The sequence below is a fragment of the Aspergillus alliaceus genome (genome assembly GCF_009176365.1).
Source record: "Aspergillus alliaceus strain CBS 536.65 unplaced genomic scaffold BDW43scaffold_1, whole genome shotgun sequence".
Classification (NCBI taxonomy): Eukaryota; Fungi; Ascomycota; class Eurotiomycetes; order Eurotiales; family Aspergillaceae; genus Aspergillus; species Aspergillus alliaceus.
In genome coordinates, this window is record NW_022474684.1 from 352538 (window position 1) to 373722 (window position 21185).

The 21185-nt window shown below is 48.4% G+C and overlaps 3 protein-coding genes across 3 annotated transcripts; all 3 read right to left on the reverse strand.

The window, feature by feature from the left end:
* Window positions 1–15: 15 nt before the first annotated feature.
* BDW43DRAFT_257895 (ribose-phosphate diphosphokinase) lies at window positions 16–1759 on the reverse strand. The gene is made up of 3 exons (XM_032039920.1): window positions 1466–1759; window positions 926–1390; window positions 16–845 (listed from the first exon to the last, which is right to left on the reverse strand). The coding sequence occupies exons 1-3, from the start codon at window positions 1533–1535 to the stop codon at window positions 418–420; spliced, it is 963 nt and encodes a 320-aa protein (XP_031906225.1). The 5' UTR covers window positions 1536–1759; the 3' UTR covers window positions 16–417.
* A 447-nt stretch (window positions 1760–2206) lies between these two features.
* On the reverse strand, window positions 2207–14898 carry tom1 (E3 ubiquitin-protein ligase TOM1). Its single transcript, XM_032049935.1, has 6 exons — window positions 14648–14898; window positions 10685–14564; window positions 6790–10629; window positions 6652–6732; window positions 2742–6593; window positions 2207–2685 (listed from the first exon to the last, which is right to left on the reverse strand). Exons 1-6 carry the CDS (start codon window positions 14693–14695, stop codon window positions 2324–2326), a joined length of 12063 nt encoding a protein of 4020 aa, XP_031906226.1. The 5' UTR covers window positions 14696–14898; the 3' UTR covers window positions 2207–2323.
* Window positions 14899–15753: 855 nt separating this feature from the next.
* Window positions 15754–19781, reverse strand: BDW43DRAFT_3479 (peroxidase/cytochrome P450 family protein). Its single transcript, XM_032049947.1, has 7 exons — window positions 19265–19781; window positions 19101–19198; window positions 18997–19045; window positions 18753–18945; window positions 16520–18698; window positions 16341–16467; window positions 15754–16265 (listed from the first exon to the last, which is right to left on the reverse strand). Exons 1-7 carry the CDS (start codon window positions 19529–19531, stop codon window positions 15936–15938), a joined length of 3243 nt encoding a protein of 1080 aa, XP_031906227.1. The 5' UTR covers window positions 19532–19781; the 3' UTR covers window positions 15754–15935.
* Between the last annotated feature and the right edge of the window lie 1404 nt (window positions 19782–21185).

The window sequence follows — 21185 nt, forward strand, 5'->3', positions numbered from 1 at the left end:
GCATTAACATTCAAGTGGCGTGGGCCAAGCTATCGGTTTCTCTGATTTCCTCTATCACCATAAAATAGAAAAACTATAAAAAACACAACTCCTCAAGTACGCGTATATGTACAAATGCATAATTCAATTCATCATAGGCGCCACAAACTTTTCAGAATTTGCCATCCCTTTTCCATTTATGGCTCGTGCATGCATCATGGCCTTAATCACGTTATAGTATAGGTATCAGACGGTAAGTTTCCCTGTCTCAAGGCCAGAACAAAAAGAAAGATCCAATTGCCAGTGGAGAAACTGCAAATCTCAAAAGCGCCGAGCATTTGAATTGCAACTAGAAGAGTAATGTTCCCTTCTTCCTTCCCAGTAAAAGATCCCTTGAAAATCACACCAACTGCGACATACTCATCCCTGTCCAGCCATTTAAGCAACAGCGTGCGAGAACAAGAAGCTCACAGATTCGCCATTATGTGTTCGCCTGCAGGCTTCGGCAAGTGTAGGGCTGATATCAATGGTCTCGATCTTGTCGCACTGCTCCTTCTTCTCTTGGTGAGGAACAGTGTTGGTGACGACAAGGCGCTTGAGGCAACTCTTGTTGATGTTTTCAATGGCCTTGCCCGAAAGGATACCGTGAACAACGATCGCATTCACTTCCTTAGCTCCGTGCTCCATTACCGTATCGGCCGCCTTGGCCAGAGTTCCGCATGTGTCAGCCATGTCATCCACGATGATGGCAACCTTATCCTGAACATTGCCAACGAGAACCATGCGGGAGACCTCGTTCGGACGAGGACGTTCCTTGTGAATAAGAGCGAATTGCAGGTCAAGTCGGTCGGCAATAGCGGTGGCACTGAACACAAGAGACGCATTCAGTAATGAACTTTACAAAAACCGTCTCCTCGGACGTTTGCGAAAATGCAGCTCACTTACCGCTTAGCACCACCTGCATCCGGACTGACGATGATACAGTTGCTCACATCGAGGTTCTCCCGGATCCACTTCAGTATGCTTGGTTCGGCGTACAAGTTGTCGACCGGAACGTTGAAGAAACCCTGGATCTGGCTGGCGTGAAGGTCCATGGTGATTACATGATTACAACCAGCGGTTTGAAGCATGTTGGCCATAAGCCTTGCAGTGATAGGCGCACGGCTTTTGTCCTTCTTATCTTGACGAGCGTAGGGGAAGTTGGGAATAACAGCTGTGATACGTCTCGCCGAAGCTGTCTTGCAAGCATTGATCATGATGAGAAGCTCCATCAAACCATCGTTAATATCGTTGGGCTTCGTGGATTGCAGAATGAAGACATCTTCATCTCGTACGCTTTCACCAATGGTCACGCTCGTTTCTTGGTTTGAGTATTGAAGGACCATGATCTTGGTCAGTTCAATGCCGAGGCTGAGGGGCGAAGCAAAGAATGATTAGCGAATGGACGATATCACAGAGCTTGTTCGGTGATAATGGGTCGCATACCGATCAGCCACAAGGTTCGCAAGCTCAGGGTGACTGTTACCAGTCAACAGCTTGATTGAGTTGGCAGCCATGGTGGTCTCGAGGTCAATTGTTGACCGGATTCAGGAAGTGTGGAGTCGGAAGAATAAAGATCGATCTGCGAGAGCCAGGGCAGGAGAAGACAATGACGAAGGCGTTGAAAGAGATTTAGAGACTGAGGAGAATCATCAAACCCCAGAGTCAAAGAAAAGTTGATACAATGATGCCCCGCCGCAACTTTTTTTCCCCAGCGGAAAAATCACTGCATCCCGTGACCCCCCCGGCCCGTGGCCGCTTACCGCCTACGAGAACATGTTGGTTGGAAAACAGTAAAATATTTGGAGATCTAAAAAAAAAACACAACCCTAAATACATGAATGTGAAGTAAAAACAGATAAAAAAGAAAGGAAACGATTTTTTCTCAACAGTGCAAAATCATCGATTTGGTGTACTAGTTGACCTGCACTTCAACTAGCTGCCAATTGCGATCTGAGTGTCCTCCTTTTCGTAAAACATAATCGATCCCAGTAGCACTGCCCACATAGTACAAACTAGGTAGAAGAGAACAAGATATTGTGTAGCTTAACGCCGCCAAATGCTCAGGCATTAGAACAAGAAGAGTAAGAGAGAGAGAAAAGATATGCAAGGTGGATCAGGAACCAGTGACTATCGTCCACATTGAGTCAGAAGAACAGCGCTACCAGTCTATGCGAACCCGAAATATTCGCTACCGGCTGTCATGGCAGTATAGAGCCGCTGTCTTAATGTCTCATAACTCTCATATTCCGGAAGATCGAGCTCTATTTCACATGGTCAGTATCCTGTAACATCCAAATCAAAGTTATGGGAAGAACTTACGGTTGAAACATGTGTGCGAGCTTGGAAGGCGATCCTTATTGCCATAGTCACGATGAATGTTGAATCTACTAACTCCATTCATACCTTCAAGCTCCTTGAAGCCGTTAAGAGGCACCTTGCTCGTTCCTGTCACAAACTGCAGTAGCTTGGCTCGCTCTTCCTTGTCAAATGAGCGAACGGCACGCCAGAACCACTGAATCTGAGGCGACGAGGCTGAATAGTTGTGATACTCGGTATTTGCCTTCCAGTCATCCACTTCAATTTCCGGGAGACCAGAAATCAACAACTCAAGTTCCTGTTCATTAAAGATCGAAATCAAATCGGCAGGAATTATTTCGTGGAACCCTAAAGATATTGATTAGTTGCAGATCCTAAGTTATAGGGAGAGAAGAACAACACACCCTTAAGGAAATTGTCAAGTTGCTCCTTGACGGACCGAACCAGACGATAATCCACGACACGCTGTATGTACTCCTCCTTATTTTCTTGAGTGACCGGGATATTGCGGCCATTTTCAATAAGATCGATCACTTGCTTCTCACCGAAGTCGTCCGTCTCCACAGCAAATGTCTCAGTGATGATATCAGTGATATCATTCTCAAACATCCAGAGGAGAGACTTGTAGTAGTCGAGGTCGAGTGTCTCCATATCCTTAATAGATACCGAACGTCCCAGGATACACTTGTACACAGCGCGACTGAAGTGGCAATCTAGCACCCGACCCTCGTACAGAGCCTTGCCAATAATTCGTCCGATGAACTTGAAAAACATAAGATGCTCCGAATTGACGCCGCTCAGGCGATTAGGGTGGAAGGTAGTTCGGTCAGCAGCCACAGGGATAAACAAAGCGTAGTTGGGATTGAACATGCCACGGGCGAGTACTTGGAACCATTCTCGCGTCACGCCTCCCGCGTCGACACCTTCCTCACCATGGAAGCGCACATTCAACTTGCCGTATTTCAACTCATCTGCTGACTTGAAGTATAAAGATTTGAATGAATCAAGAAAAACTTGATCTCTCCTAACAGAAAGTTGGAGGGGGGGATGAGGATGACGAGGCTCTGCCCCACGGGAATGGATACGGCGAGTGAAGTAGTTACGCTTGTTGTCAAACTCCAGGACCTTGGGGTTCTTAACTAACAAGGAGAAAGTGCCACTCATTAATCTAGGATTTTGACGAACAAGTTCGTTCAGTATCTTGCGATGCTCTTCTGTGAACTTGAAGAAAAGACTCTCCATATTCAAACCAGCGTCAACAGAAGTGCTGGACACAGACAGCTCCCGGCTGTTCCGAGAAAGAGAAGTGTCTTTGAGCGATGTGTTCTTGCAAACGACCATCAATGCTTCGATTAAGGGCAAAAGGATCGTTGCGACGTTCAGCATATTCTCCTTCTGCCGTATAAGACTCAAGCATTCGCTCAGCCTTGTCCAGAGAGGCCCGAATGTAGAACTTTCGTACAAAGTCTGCAGGACATCTTCCTTGGCTGCCTGCTCAGAATCACCACCCTTAGCCTTATCTGAACGGCTGGGATCGAACAAGTAGTCAAGGGCTGTCAATACACGTAACAGTTTCGCTTGATCAGAGCTAGCTGGTGAGAATTTGGCCAGAGCCAAGCCCTGCATGTCGGTCCCAGTCCGAGCTTGATGAACATGTGTCAACAATTCATCTAGGTCAGTAAGTATAGTAGTGCTCAAATTCTGAGCCTGCCGGACTAGCTCGTTACCGATCACATCCCTAGCCCCGGGAACAGCCGAAAGATTATTTATGGTTGAGAGAGTTTCCCTGAATGTTTTTCCGTTGCATTCACGAGCGGCAAGAATGTGAACAACCAGCTGCAGGTTGTGATCTGGGACAACAGGTGGCTCTATCGATTTTTTCTTATGTTTCTCGTCGTCAGCCGAACCCTTTTCTGCCTCTGATTTGGAGGCTTCTGCTGACGTAGCCTCACCAGGCTGCGCCAATGTTTGCGATTCGATGTTCTCTACGCTAGGCAGAGGAGCATCTGTCATAGTTGTATCTGTAGCAGAGGCCTCAGGTTCTGCAGCATCAGATGGTTGCTCCTGTTGTTGCTGCTTCTCAGCAGGCCTAGCATTTTGCGCTGTTTCAGGCTTCTTGCCCTTGTCTTCTTCCTCTTGCTTCTCTTTCTCACGACGAAGTAGTAGGGTGAGTGGCTGCGTGATACTGCTGAGGAGACTCGAAAGCTGTTCCATACAGTTGGGGCTTTCCATGATCAATTTTCTATCAAGGAGAGTAAGTAGCGCATTGAGAGCGAACTTATTGGCCTTGTTTTCCTTGCCTTTACCCTTGCGAAAAGCCTTTAGCTTCAACGTAGATGAAGGATCATGCTCAGTCAAGAAAAACCACGCAATATGGGGATTGTATTGGGACAAGAACGAAAGAGTCCCAAGACATTGCTGCACCACCATTACCGGAGTTACGTCATTGCTGACACTTGAAGAAGGCTGGAAGGCCAAACTGCGCTTGACAGATTGGGGGGTCTTCTGGACTGAAGGAGGTTTGGCCCGTAGCGAGAGTTGAGCAAAACTACGTTCGATTGCGGAGACATCCGAACTTCCGTCCTGCAGAACTGAAAGAAGAAGGCTGATTACCTCGACCCGATTCTGGCGGTTTTCACACACATTGTGAAGGATATCATTCAACTGATGGCGTGCGTTGCCCTGAAGCGGCATGAACATGAGGCGAAGCAGTGTGGCAATGCCAGCTTTGTCGAGCATTTGGACAATTTGACGCCGCTGCTGTTTCTTCGGCTCTTGTTCGTCGGTTGGCTCATTCCTTTGCCTATGATCAACTCTGGATATATCGCCAAATTGGGTCAGCCGTCTTCCAGGGAGTGCTCGTGCCTCGGTAACAAATTCCGGCCCCAGGGTTGCAAGTATCTCTTCAGGTTGGTCAGCGAGTACGGCTTGTCGTAACGAAGGGTCCAGGGTAGCAAGGAAGCTAGCGGCATCCATGTCTTCAGCAGTACGAGAAGGAGGGGCGCCAGTTGTTGCTTGTTGTCTACGAGCACTTTCCCGCTCTCGACGGCGACGGTCGGCGGCCTCCTGTTGTAATAGTTCTTCCCGAATCTCTGCGGGCAAGGCTTCCAGGAACTCCGGATTGATCTCGCTAGGCTCTTCACCAGCTGCAGCTGCCTGAGAACGCTGCTCGGCAAGCTGTTGCATGATCACTTCTTCTCTCAGCTCTTCTGGTAGCGCCTCGAGATACTCAGGATCGATTTCCATCCCGGTGATGTCAAGTTGGCGGCCTCTAATTGTCGTATGCACCCGGCGCTGGGGTTCAGATGGCCCCGTATCTGCTTGAGAAGGTTGTGCAGCAGCTTCAGCCGCGGTGTCTGTTTGCTGCACATCATCCATCGGCTCAGAACTGACTCCTGAGGCTTGTCTTTCTGCTTCTTGCTGTTCCCTTTCTTGTTGTTGCCTAGCGTTTTCTTCTTCCTCTTTCCGCTTACGCTCTTTCTCTTCTTCCTCCTTGGCAATACGCTCTTGACGTTCTCTCTCGGCTCGTTCTTCCTCTCGTCGCTTGAGCTCCTCCGTGACTTTCTTCTCCCGCTCCTTTTCTTCCTCAATAGCAGGAGGAACGAGTATTTTCAACAGAGAATTAACAACGCGCTGTGTCTTCTCGACGTATGTGCTGCTAAACAAGATACGAGCTTCCTCCTGCCAGCGACTCCGAGTCGTTGCTAGAGCAAAGCTCACAGCTTGAGACGGATCGTCCCGAGTGCGAGAAGGTGGTGCCTGTGGTCTACCGAGCCCGAAGATATCATGAATGCGGTTGGGCAGAATAGCTCGTCTATCAACATGAACGTGAATTCCGTCTGGACGCGTTATTACACCAAAGCCTGGAGCACCTTGGCCCCCAATAGCCTGCATAATTGCATTCATGAAGCTCACAGGGCTGTCCATAGAAAGCAGACGTCCAGTGGATACGGGTTCCATGCCATGAACCCAATCGGTAAAAGCTTCGTTACCAGGTCCACGGGGTTGGCCAGCCTCGGGGCCACGGTCCGTCCGAACAAGAAGAGGATTAGTACCATCGTCACTACCACGAGCAGGGATTTGAGTCCGGTGGAATCGGTAGGGTTGGATAGGAACAATTCCATGCCGGTTGCTGCTAGGCATGATACCTGTAACCGCAGCCCACCCTGGTTGAGGACCACGGTAGCGATGATGATGTCCACGAGGTGGCGGGGGCTCGTCGCCATCCCAACCCCATGGTTCAACGAGATCTTCATCTACAGAAAAAGTTTCAGCACGTCTTGTTTCAGATTCCAGCAGTAAATTTCAGCCTACCATCATCAAAGCCTTGGTAAGATCCTTGGTCTTCGTCGGCATCGTCAAGTTCTTCCTCAAGCTCATCAATTTCTTCATCTTCTTAGTAGATGTTAGTACTCAAAACCATGCATAAAAGTGTAGCTGAATGATACTGACCGTCATCATCGTTCAAATCATCATCAACAATGTCATCACGAATGTCCCCGAGACTGTCAGCCTGTAGGTCTTCAACACCTCCGGCAGCTTCATTGAGTACCCGAAACAAGTCATCGAATCGCTGCCCCTCATCACGCTGATCTGCTTGCCTAATACCGGCCAGTTCGTCTTCGAATTGATTCATGATCTCGGCCTCCTCATCATCCTCGGACATGTCTTCGCTCTCCCACTCATCGTCATCGCCCTCCCCTAAACTCTCATTATCTTGGTCCCCAGTGATTTCCCCGGCGAGGATCTCGTCGTCCTCCATATCGGACTCATCATCATCTTCATCATCTTCGTCGGAGTCGTCGGAGTCATCCTCATCATCGTCAATAACTACCTCGATGTCCATGCCGGAGTCGCCGGGAAGGCCCTCAATGGGACCAACACCCTCAATCTCATCCTCGTCATCACTTACAACTTCGCCATCATCTTCAGGCAAATCTTCTTCATAATCCATTTCGTCGCCATACTCGTCGTCATACATCTCGTCATCTTCTTCCTCCGATTCTTCGGAGCTCGTCTCTTCTTCATGACGAGGCTCTAACATACCCAGGGTGGAATGGCGGAAAAGGTCAGGGGTTTCTTCTCGGTCTTCGTCCAGATCAGAAACCGAAGTAGCAGAAGAAATTTCGTCTTCCTCAGTTTCCCCTAGAGTAGAGATGTCTGACGTCTCACTCAAGATCACAGCGGTTTGTGTAAGTTTGTTAAGCGGGCGCAGAATGTATTTAATGACTCGTTTAGACGCGGGGAAATTCAGGTCGATTTCAGCGACCGAGGCTGTGAGGGCAGCGATGAAGTTCTTTTCAAACATCGTTTTCGCAAGCTGTCTAGTGGAGGAGGGGAAGGCCGTGTCTCCGGAAACAAAAGCATAACCGCTAAGCATTTTGTCAAATAGATCGGCAAGTGACATCAACCTGGAATATTTGGCATCCAAAGGTTCATTTGACGCATTTGCTTCTTTGTATGCTCTTAATGCATGCTCTAGGACGAACCTTCGCACAAAGGCAAGCTCGGGCTCATCTTCCTCATTCGAGTTTTGCTCGCTCCGACGTCTCCCAGTTCCACCAAACTCACCGGTCTTCGTGCACAAAGCCACAAGCACACGCATCGTCCAAGCAGATGTGTTGGCGCGCTTCTTGAATGTAACAGATTCGTCATGTTCCATGGTGCCAATTGGAACGAGAGCATTCAGTAGGTAATTCAAGATTCCCGAGCGAGGTTTTGATGGTGTGGTCGCGAGCGGGTCTGCCTTTCGAGAGAAATTAATGAATTCCACCTTGGTACGGTTATACGACGAAAGAAGCTCAGTCAGACACTGAAGAAGGAAGCAGCGGTATATATAGATTGGGTGGTCATCTGCCTTGAATGCCGGTTTTTCTGCTTTCTTAGAAGTGCGTGTGGCCTGCAAGTCGGTGGTAGAGACAGAAGGTGAGGGTTCATCAGTTGCCATCTCCACATCAGCCTGGCTTTCTGATTGTTCGGGTGTAGATGTATCTGTAGTTTCTACTGGAGGTTCCTTGTCATCGACATCCTTGTAAGACAAAAGTTCCGAAAGGAGATAGTGGATAACGCCATCAGGGTTCTCGACAGCAGGCGGCTTCATCTCGGTCCCCTTGCCCTTGTCTTTGTCCTCCGGTTGAGCGTCACCTGATGAAGTTTGATCGCCACCTGTGGTGTTGTCTGCACTCTCCTGGGCCGCTGCTTTGTCTGGGGAGCCATTGCTTTTATCGGATTTCAAGGTGAGAACCTGCGGGCGTTGCCTGCTATCATATCGTTGCAGTTTTAGCTTTTCGTTGGAAACTTCCACGAACAATTCGGGTGACCTAAGAACGAGATGATACATTTGTCGCACGAACCCGGTCGTGTCGATTTGGCGAGAAGACTTCGACTCAAAATTGGCGACAATCTCACTCCTCATTATCTGTCGGATGGTGTCTTCGTCCTCGACTATATGTCTCAAAATCAACATGAACGCACCCTGGAGTTTCTCATTTGTTGTGCTTGAAAGCTGCTTCATCATGACGAAAAGGCGCTGCAAGCTACGCTTTTCCCCCAAACGAGTTGCAATGTTACGGTTCCGGGTGAGGATAACCAGAATTCGACAAACAGAGAGCGCTAGAGTACTGTCCTTTCCGACTCGAGGAAGAATTTCAACTAGAGCCTCGAAAAGCTGCGTTTTCTGCTCAGGGGAGATAAGAGGCTCCTCCAGTTGAGCGGGAGTGTCATCTTCTGCACCTGGGTTCTCATTATCAGGCATATTCCATCGGATCTGAGGAGGCTGGGCGTCGTCGGAGAGCAATTTCTCCAATACCAACAGAACATGTCCAATCCATGGAAAAGACTCATCTGAAGACTTTTCTGAAGGCACTGAGATAAACCCGAGGAATGTAGTAAAACATTCTTTGAGTTCCTCTAACGTAGCGGTATACATCTCTCTGTCCTGGACTACCAGCGCAAGAAGGTGGGCATAAGCAGCCACCTTCTTCCCAGCTGTTTGGAAGTTTTCCATTTGCAACGAAACGAGAGACTGGACGAGTATCTCCCCAACCTCCTTACGGAAGCATTCAGGGTCTCGGTGCTTCTTTGTCGCAGAAGCGATCAGGTCGGCCAGTTCGAAGGACACGTCATGGTGTTCGTTCAGAACATCTAGGCAGCGCTCAATCAAATTCGACCGGACCTTCTCACGCTCTTTATCTAAATCTTCGACAGTGGTAACTTCGCGTCGTCTTGTCGGCTGTTCTGGTGCCTGCTCAGGGGATGGGTCTGTCACATGGTTCGATGGCTCAGATGAATCTCCCCCGCTAGGGTTCAAATTACGAGTGTTAGCGCTTGAGGAATCGTCCCGATCGCTATCAACTGCGCTATGGTCATCATTAAGAATATGACTCAAAGCCCGTGCTAGGAATTCAGAGCCATGCCTGACTTCGCTCTCAACCGGTCCCGCTTGACCTTGCTCCTGGCGAGGCATGTCATCCGATCGGCCAGAAGCCTGTGCTATAAGCATCGCAAGAGTCGAACGTTCGAGAAAGCCACTTTCGAAAGGCGGGGCGTCTCCGACGGCCGAGTCTTCCGAAGCCTCACCTCCCGACGTTCGAACAGACTCAATGTCGTTAGGGGGTGGTGGCATTCTCGGAGCGGGTAGTAACCAGTCTTGTGCCTTGCAGTACTCCTCAGCTGCGGCATACACATTGTTGCAGCGATACAGTGCTTCCTGTACAACTTCTGGATCAAAGTCCTTTGCCTGCAAGGCAGCGACACGGTCTTTGTTGATAACTAATTTCCTCCTAGACGCCTCGGCCAATGCGGGCGGTAGGTCAGAGCGCCAGGCAGCCCCAGTTTCGTATTCGCCGTCTAGTGATGAACGCAAAATATCCACTAGGCATTTGATAATGGGGCTAGCAGACTGGGTTGCAAAGTCGGAATTCCACAATTCTCGAGCCATCGGCAGGATTTCCATTCGAAGATCTACCAGAAATTGGCCGGGTTGGAAATAGTCTGGGCGGTCCCGATCCCGGTCACTGCTCGTCATAGCCTGGGTCTGGCTGGAGTCAACGATATTCTTGCCTGAAGCTATCTCGGAGAAAAAGCCGAGTATAATCTTAATCCCTCCATAAGCAGAGGTGAGCCGAGCCGAGACGTCGTTCTCAGTATCGGGCACGGACTCTGCAGGCGTAAGTGTCTTGACCTCACGCACGAAGACCTCACAGATCTCTTTCATGATTTTCAGGCCCTGAATCCGCTTGAACGCAAAGAGGACGAGAGTAAGATAATGGGAGTGCGGGCGGTCTGCGGTAGCTATATCAGGAATCGTCAGTCTTAAGTTCGTTCTTATAACCGATAGATGACTTACCTTCAAAAAGTAAATGCGAGAATGAGGAAAGAATAACAATTAGGTAGGCGAATCGAAGCTTATGATTATCACTGGTATTCGGAGGCTCAAACTGCAGTTGTTCGACCACGGCGCTAGCAATAGCCTCAGCCACCATAGTCGCATTTTGCTTCTGGTAGAGATCTATCCGCCTTTTTCCAATGAGACCAAGGCCTAAGTTGTGGAAGAAGCCTGTGATCGAAGAAGGCAAGGAACTTAGAAGATAGCGAAGCGCTTGGACGTTCTTGAATGCTACGCTACTTTCAGAGGCGTTGGGAGCGTTCCCTCTGGGCTCCTGAGCGACGCCTGGTTGAGCAGGCTCACTTGTAGTAGATCCTTCTCGGTGAGGTGTAGGCGCGCTTAGGCTTGTTTCTGCATTCGCGGTTCCGGAAGAATCATTAGGCTTTTCTGAATCTGAACCAGTTGGCTGCACTTTTGTTGCCTGGTCCCAAGTGTCGGGTATATTCTTCTCCAGTAATATCTCCTCCCATACACACGCTGCATGCAACCCCCCTAGTCGTCCGATAAGAGAACAATAACGATCAGCTAAATTGACCTGCGCGAATGCAGAGGTCTGCTGGCTTGGTCGGGTCTGATACAATGGCATGGAGTAAACTTCACGTAGTAGATCCGTTAGAATAAGCGCAGCCACCATATGTTTAGCGAAATATGTTCCATTATCTTTTGCAAGCTCCCAGGTCTTGTCGATCGGGTCCTTGGATTCCGTCTCGATAGGTGTTTTGATCAGAGGGGCGAAAAACCCGGATTCCCGAGGTCCCGACAAGCGCCAGAACTCAGATAGCTGTTCCACAACCTGTTCTGCGCGATCAACAAGCCCTGGTACGACCAGATGAGGCTTCGTTTCCGCCAGCATGTGCACTAGAACAGTGAGTTCCTGATTAGCGTCTGTATTGTGGAAATCGAATGGGAGACTCTGGAGAGTCGCCATATCCAATACGAACTCCACGCCACCAGATTCGATAAAGTGGGTACAGTTCGATTGATTCTCAAAGAAAGCACCTAAGAATCGTAGTACCGGATAAAGGTAATCAGTAACTGTCAGGCCAGTGGCATCTGCATCATTAGGTTCGGTATCGGTATTGGGGCTGGGCAGGATATGGCTCAAGTCGCCAGTTTTCAGCGAGCCGCCGTCTGGCAGTGCAGTAGATTTGATCTCCCGAACACCAAGGTCGGAAGGTGTGATATCATTAGAGGATCTCGCGCTACCAATCCTTCCGAACAGGTGATGTGTTGGACCAGAAAGGGCTGGCTTTCCCTGAGAGTTATCTGTCCACAGCTTCGATCCCATACCATCTGACCAAGCCTTACTCCTGCATAGAAGGCCAACACGTGCGACCATCACAATGACAGCAGACATAATCGTTGACTTCAGCGCAGGATGATGTCGTACTAACTCATCAAAGGTAGTCCCCAGCGAACGGACAAGATTAGGATCATCTTTCAGGCATTTCACATGGTCGGGGTTTTCGAAAATCTCGAAAAAGCTCTCCAAAGCATGGGATGACTGGAAAAGTTCGAGTCCAGATGAATTAAGACAAATAGCCCCAAAAGCCGAAGGAATGCACGATAAAGCTTCCGCGGAGGGCATAATACCTACGGCTAGCTTTTTATCCTTAGACCTTGCGAGCTCATATTCCCGGGTCTTCTGCGGCTCACTGCCTGGCGGACTAGTCTCGACCTCGGAGGGTCTGGACAACGGTTCACCTTCAACTTCAGCACCTTCAGTCTCAACTGGCATCTTCTCTTGCGCCTTTATTTCAATGCGTGTAACAGCTTGTAGAAAGCTCTTGCTCAAACCAGCCTCGGCAATGACTGCATAGCTGGTAGGCTCATTGTGAATGAAGCTGCTAAGAATATTGACAGCATTGCTCCAAACATGAGAGCCAAAGATGCGGGCATTCTCAAACACCACGCGAAGAGACGTCAACAGTTGGGGTGAGTCAATCAGATTTCGAAGAACCCGATCAAAACCACCACCGTTATGCTGCATGATATGATTAACAAATCGGAACATCCACCGGAGTGCCTGTTGCTGGAAATACGGGATCTGGTAATCAATTGACGGAGTCTTGTGAAGAGACGGGATTCCAGCGCCACAGACTACATTCTCAAAGGAGGTTTTAGTTTCATAATCTATCAAATCCGAGATTGCGTCAAACCCCTTGGCGGCAGTGAGAGTTCCAAGCGCATCACGGACAGCGTGGACAAAGGTATCGAGGAACTCCATGATCCGAGAATAAACACGACGAGCTTTCTCCGTGCGGAGATTCAAAACATCGACAAACATAGGAATTAAACCCGCGGAAACAAGAGTCTCCGGTGTTCTCGTGCTTGAACCGGGAAGCGTTCGCAGAAGGGCAAGTAATGCATCCCGCCACTCATCTTGACTGCCATCGTCCCCTTCATTGTCTTCCGAGCCTAGCTCATTGACAACCTTCCGAGTCAAAAACATGAGAACACCATGGTTTACATTAACGCTTAACGCAGCACAGACATCAATTGCCCGCGCTTTATGCTTAGCAAGAGAGTCAAGAGCCTGGAGAACCAATGTCTGAACACTTCTGGATACTGGAAGATCACCACTCGCGCCTAAATGAACCAATTCACCCAGTTGATAGGCCAGTTGCAGACGCTTTGGTTGTTCCATGTCGTACTGGAGGACCTTCTGTTGGAATAGTGACTCTGGGTATACATACGCTAAGTTGGTAACAGCAAGCAGCCTAATGGCAAGTATCTGTTCCCGGCTAGAACGAGATGCTGCCAACCCCTGGGCCGTCCGAATTCTGTGGAGCAGCTCATATTTGGATTCGTCAGGCAACTCTTCCGCATGTGACGTAAGAACGCCCTCAGGTATCGACGAAGAGATCTTTGAGTAAGGAATGTCGAGGACCTTTCCACCTCTCGTCGCTTCTTCCAGCTTTCCAGGAGGGGTATTCACAACCGAGCTAGGAGAGTCCTCCATAATCATTGCATGGCTCAAGCGGGGCGTGGGGTGGGTATGACTCCTACGCAGAGGTGTTGGTGTAGTGGGAGCTTGCGTCGGTCGCCCACCAGGCACAGCTTCCGATGTCGACTTCACATTATCTGAAGTGCCAGACGGATAATAAAGTAGATGCACGTGGCCCCACTCTTCCCAGCTATCGTTCTCGCGCACAAGAGTGACCAGGTTGTTGGCATCGTGCTTGGTTTGTGTCCCTTTCTCCTTACCCTTGATGCCAACAGCAGGCGATGCAGGCGTCTTGTTGGATACGGAAGGGCGCGGGAAAGGTGCAGCAATCTTTTGCAGCTTTTCCAAATCGATATTATAGTGGGCGGCCAGCAGGCTTTGTTGGAGGTGGGAACTACCCCGCTGACGAGAATGGTACCTTTGGGCCAAAGAGAGTGACAAACGAAGCGTAGACTGCAAGAGGGAAAGTGATGTGGTATTTAGAAGCTCCCCTAGTCGTTCGCTGCTGCTGTACAAGCTGCGGTTACCACACTTATCCAACAATAGTCTAGAAAAGTCGATAATTGCTTCCAGGAGCTCCCTGTCACCCTCTACACCATAGCCAAGAGCGGTTAACTTAGCATCGATCTCCTCCGGGCTCTGTTTATTCTCATCGCTCGCATAGGAATCCACCAGCACAAGTCTGCTGAAAGGCTTAATTTGAGGGCCATTACTGAGACCGTATTTCTCGATGGCAATAGCCAGGATCTCGTCGAAGCGATTCAGGACATTGATCCAATGGTATAGATCCCCTCTGGGGAAAGGCCATACGCGAGAAAAGGTGTTGAGATGTGAAGGGAGCTCGGGGACGGGTGTAGTCGTGGCACGAGATACGAAATCTGACAAGTAAGGGGACTATATTGCAAGAAAAGAAAACGGAAAGAAATTTCACGTCAGCGTTGATCCAGCGCGGTACGGCACATGGACTTAAAACTCACGATCGTAGCCTCATGTTTTTGGCTTGCCACCTTCTTAATTCTCCCCATGATGATGTTTGAATAGTCAGGCAATCATGAGGAAGCGGAAAGATTCCAGGAGAGTTCCTCCTAGAAGAGGGGGAGTGAGGTCGTGAAGACCGGGACGCGGAGAAAGTTGCGAGGCGCCTTATGACGTTTTGGGTACCTTTCCTGCCTCAACAAAATCAAATGAGTGGAAACGAGACGTCGCGGGAACTTTCACTCAAGTATTTCAAAGTTGGAGATCTGTTATTTAGCGAGTGTACAGGTAGGAATCAATGTAGCCAGGAGGTTTTTTCCCGGTTGAGGTTCAAAGGACTGGAAGAGGATGGTGAGGGACCAAGTGTTGCGGCTTTCAAAGTACGGCTAGGCGTCAGAGGAACAGGAAACGGTGCAGATCGTTAGCCCTGTAGCATTTGACATCCAGATCGGATTTTCAACAGTATTGAGTGAAAGAGCCACACGCAGTTAATTTAGGGGGGTGGGTTGGTGACGGGTGAGGGTGTGGGCGTGGGATAGATGAAGGTAGAAAAGAAAGATGGGTGACAGTTAAGTTGGAAGGTTCGTGAAATTATCCCAATAATGGATGGAGCTTCTTTCTGGCTCATTCACCTTTTAGGCCAGTAGTAACGGAGCGGGTCTTCTTCCCCGCCGAGGCAACAAGTCAGCCCTGCACTATTAATCGAACACTTTCTTTCACCGATTCACCTCTCAGTTATGGTTAATTTGTTTTCCCGGTCTATGCTGAAAGTTACCTTCACCGGGTCGTATCCAATACATCTCTTGATTCATCCAATGAATCGTATATCTTCTCTCTCTCAGATGAGTTCATTATTATTATTATTATTATTTCGGTTCTCGTATTTCAGATATAATATATATTCACGTCTCTACCCCTCATCTTAACCGAATACTTGTTATAGGCCTATAACCTCTCCACATTACACACATCCATATGCCGTCAGCTAGCTCATACTCTTCAGGCACCTTCAGTACAAGAACTAATAAAGCATACAAGATAGTACTACGCTTTTCGCCTTTTTCTTCTTTCAATGCAAACAGGCTGAAAAATGTCCAAGGAGCAGCAACATGAGGAACTCCCACGGAATAATTACACCGGGTAGGAATGCCGATTTACCAAAAGAAAAAGAATATGTCATTTCGAATTGACTTTATACAAACCAACAATGTAGTAATGACACGGTCAACAATACATTCTTGTTAACGTTTATCCGAGAGAGCATTCTGTCAACATTGCGTTTCACTATTCTTATCTCTCCCCCAACCTCGGTAACTCACCATCCCACTGGATCTTCATGCTCGTTGGGAAGGGAGAAAATCCACTTTGCTCGAGAGTCATGTACTTCGCAATCCCACCGGGTCCAGACAGTCTTTTCAACTGCCCTTGGGGCCCAGGGGCACGACGCAGATTATCCAACCGCCCGATGACCTTCAGCATCGTGGTAAGTGCTAGTTTGCAAAGCTCTATACCTAGACACTGATGTGGACCAAAACCAAAATGGGCATAGAGATCCATGTCACGGTCAAGCTTGACCTTTTCGGGCTCTGGGAAACTTGTGGGGTCCATGGAGGCAGACACCTAGATAAGAACCAACGGTAAGTTGCCTGCACCAACAACGGCCATCGTAACGAGCTCCCTCGAGATTGCACCTACCAGGTTACAAAGTATGTGTTGCCCTGTCTTTAGATTCAGCCTCTTCCCGTTGTCTTCAACAACAGTGGGCTTTGCCACCATTCGAGGTAGTGCTACGGAAGACCGAAGCCGAGCACCTTCCATGAAGCTTCATAGGGTCAGTTTTCAAAGAGAAATGAGACTGAAGCAGGGCCACATACTATCTTAACAGCAGTTCGTCAGCTTCCGGTGTGTCAACCTTCGCCAGTCGCTTGATTTCAGGCAAATGGACCGAGCCTTCTTCAGAAAGGTAATAGTCAAGGCACTGGGAAAAAAGCTGCGCCTGGTTTGCTACCATTCCGCCAGCGGTTGGCAATATATGGGTCCATACAATCTCATGCGCTGGTAGACCATTGGCAAGGAGTCGTTGGATCATGTGGACACCATAATCGCTGAGCACGTCGTGTCGGTGTAAACTGCTTACTAGATCGGCAATGATCCCGGCCTTGTTAACAACCTCGACATTTGCCATTGCTAGCTGCCCAAGCTGCTGTGTCACTGCCCGGGCAGTCTGGTTAAGTTCAAATGAGTTGGCAGGATCCGCATCGTAGAAGATGGAGGTGAAAACGACAGCCATAATCTTGTATAGCTCTGACTCCGTGAAGATCCCTCGGGGATTAGATTCAGTTTTCAAAGGTAGCGAGAAAACCGTCGCGCAGAAATGAACCTGAGCGGGATTTGCAACATCTCGGACAATGTCAACTTGATTGATCCCAGCAATCTTGTAAGAATGCCTGTGCAAAAGCTTCAAAGTTATATCTTCGTAAAATGCTTTTACTTCATTCTCCCATCTCTTCCGGTACAGAGCAGCTCCCATCATTCTGCGAGACGCTGCATTTGGAGGCCGGTCCCCGGACAGCATGAAATCTCTGCCGTAGGGTTGTTTGTCACGCTGCATCAAAAACTCAATCTTTGAACCCCATGTCACCTTGAACGTCTCCTGATCAGACAATATTGACATGCAAGTCGAATGAGAGGTAATAAATTGTGGCGGAGGAGTATAGCAGGGCCTGTCCCAGCTGTATTTTTCAGCAAACCCAAGCTCTGTCAGTATCTTCTTGTTTTCAGAAGGAATAACCAGGGGAAGATGTGCGTAAATAGAGTTTCCCCTGAAATGGTTGGGAAATGCCCGCAACACGAGCTTGTAGAAAACATGTCCTTGATCAACGGAGTCTTTGGGCTGGATTTCACTGAAGGCCCAGTTTGTAAGATGCCTTGGAGTGAAATCGACTGTGTAAAAGCGATCGCCTCGAACCAAGGCAACGGCATCGGAGAGGATGGCTCTAGAAATCGTGAAATTCGTACACAGCCCACTTCCAGGAACTACGGATTCCTTTGTGTCCTCGACGATAACGCCCGGGTAGATTTCCACGTTGTCTGGGTGATCGTATAGCCGCTTGAGCTGCTCAGATATGTAGGGATCGGAGTTGATGTCTTCAAATGTTTTGTGGGGAGTCAAATTGAAATATTTGCGGAATTCGTTCAAAGTGGCCAAATTCCAGGACCGGGCTTGTTTCACGCCCAGAGCTTCGATGCTTTTGAAGATCGTTGGAACGTTAGATGCACCAAACGCACCGACACAGTCTTCAACACTCTCCTCGAAGATCCTGACGAGACCGTCGTCATCGAAGTATCCATCAGGTTTACGTTGTAAGCCTGCAAATGGGCGATCCTGGGGTTGCTCTGGGAGGCCCGCTTCCCACTTTCCGAGACCTCGTACGAACTCTTGCAAGGAAACACCGTTCGGGTCTCTCCCAGGAAACATATCTTTGTACAAGTTCTCGGTCCACTTCTCATCACGTTGAGAAATACAAGAATGCCACCTGTATACGAGATTGAATTCAGCCGAGACTTGGTTGCCCGTGGCCTCAGCTGCTGCGTCGCCGAGCAAGCCATCCTTCATCTCAGCACGAGGGTCCAAGCTCCATACACTGTCAGTTCGGTTAACATTCAGAATAGTTCGGACGTAGTCTTTGAGGATTATATTAACGTATAGTCCACAAGTCACTAGCCGACCCGTTTGAAAGAGGTCGCTATCATATCTTGCGTATTCTTTCGTATCTGTTTCATCTGGTTTAGTGAACCGGCCGCCTTCATTTATGGATGCCAGCTGCTCGACTACGTAGTTGTGGAAACGGTTAAACATGATCAGTAACACGCCAACACCTGGGGGAAATCCCAGTACACGTTTGGTGGAAAAACAATCCGGTTTAAGTTTTCCATCTTTGAAAGCCCTGACAAGATTTTGCTCGTCTTGATTATTGCCATACAACGGTGAAAGATCGAGATATGATGATGTCGTGGAAACCGTGTCGTCGTTGCGATCCGTTTGAAATAAGTCTCGGAGTGTGTTAGACACGGATCGGCGACGGGTGCTTTTTTGCCACTACTTACCATGGATAATAATGGACGCAATGTAGAACAGAATGCTGGATATCTTGTTTGGATGCTCCTTGAAATCTTTGCGCGCCAAAAGCGAATCAAAAAGCGTTTCTGGGTCTGGGAGTGCAGGGGACTGCGGTGTCTTTGGGCGAACGGATCTTGCGTAATGAGAACCAGCAGCGCCAATGTGAGGCCATAGAACATTCTTCCTGATCTTAGCTAACGATCAACATCACGGAGGAAGGCGCACACTTACATTGCCTGAACCATCTGCTTCTCGGTACGAGTACTCGCGGCCAAGATAGCTGTTTCCATCGTTAGATGTGCTTTCATGGTTCATGTCTTTATTGATCAACATACGAAACTGGAGGATGCTCCAGGTCCTTCCACAACTGGTTGAGGAAAAGATTTGTCAATTCTTTACCGACTCGAGAGGTGGACGGAAGCGCGGTAGTAAGCTAGAATGCATTTTCTTATTAATTGGAGACCTAGCTACCAATCTGATGAATGTAACAGTGACGCACCTGGATCAAACGCTCCATTATATACTGCTTATCATTGACGGGATCCCCTGTAGCGGCATTCTTGGTGATCTCTACGATGGTTTTGACATCGTTGAGATCCATACGACTGAGGTCTCTGACAAATCCCGTACTGTTTGACTCCGTGACATAAGATCCATCCCCTGTGTCAGTGGGCAAAGGCCGTAGTGATGCTGACACGAGCTTCTCAAGTTGAGAAACGGTCTTGCCTAGCCCATTGATCACCGAAGCACTCTGGCCTTCTGCCATTGTGAACTAGAGGATTGACGAGCAAACACAGCAATGGGAAAAGAGCAAGAAATAGACGGAAGAAGATACGGTGAGAGTAAGGGTATATGGACTTCATTAAATATCAGCATTGGTAATCTCTGAAAACAAAGCGGTTCAATGTTTGGCCATCCACTTTCTTTAATGCATTATGGAGACATAAGAAAAGGGTAATTATGTGCCAGGCCCGTTCAACAAGGTAATGGCCCATACAGACGGACGAAGGGGATCATGGCCACCCACCTATACCTTCAATCACAAGCGATCGTCTGGAATTCAGGGAATTCGTATATAAGAAGAAGCAGTGATGCTAGAAGTGACTGATATTATGAAGATACAGTGAAGCTACCGTTCAAATGTTAAGTGAGGTGAAGGGGAGTGGGGGGAGGGGAGGAAAGTAAATGAACCGTTGTATTTGAATGTACATAAGGGTAACCATCTCAAGGGAGTGAGAAAAATATTCTGGAACCGGATTTTATATGTTAACAAACATTACAGCCGAAGATGACTACGGTGCGGCTGAGAATCAGAACCAGAATCAGCTCAAGATGATCAGCTCTGGTGGGAATAGTATTAAAAATACAGCATCCGACTTGTTCGTCGTCGTCGTTCTTGACAAGGAGGGCCCCACAGAACAAGGCGTGCGAGTGAGACAGCGATGATTTGATTCGCGCGCAGGTATACGAGTCGAGGCTGAGATAATAGTAATACGACCTTCTCATCTATGGCTTGGAATGTAGGAGCTCACTGGCGCCGCCGCGGATAATCATAGGCTGAAAGTAGGGATCCTGGGCGCCGAACGATCCAAGGTTCAATGTAAACGACTCTCCAGTCGGTCAACTTTGCCTAGTTTGATTTTGGGCGACCCCGGGCGATCCGTGATTTGAAGAGTGGCGCAGGACGCAACCGGATATTTTATGTCTATGGTAGTATGGGTATCCAATACTGATTGACCATGGACGGGACCAATTGAGGCCTCGAAAGATATTATCATGATCTTTACACTCAACAAGCCGTATGACAATTCATTGAACGAATACAAATTAACGATAAATGGAAATACTTCTAGAATCATGTGACGGCGAGAAACCCGGAACAAGGCTGGCTGAACAGACTGGAACTAAAGAGACACTAGTATCTACACACCACCGTCGCAAGCCGTCTTAGTGATTGTACCACATGAGCTGAAAGTCTTTTAATATTGTAATATAATAAACTAGCTACTGTGGAAGGAAGTAAGTGGGTAAGGAAAAGGGCTTTACCTCTTAGGGACTATTACTTAGAGTAGCAATGGGAAACCAGTATGGACCTTAATGGGCCCTTATCTACAGCGCTGAAGTTCCCATCAGATGGCATTTTACCTACTTAGTAGATACTAAATCATGATAGCAAGCTGAGCAAAGTGACTTCAAAAGGATTCTTGGCGTTGCCCCACTCTCAAGCTCTCAACTTTAAAATTTAATTTCCGGCCTCAACAATTGCAACTTTCCGAACTGTTGGTATCACGTGACCAACTCTGGGCCGAGGTCAACTACTAGTGTACTATACAGTTCCTTATCACCCTGCACAATTGTACCCTCGTCCCCCTCTCACCTTAAGTATATTTGATATACTTTGTTGCCTAGAAAGCAATCAA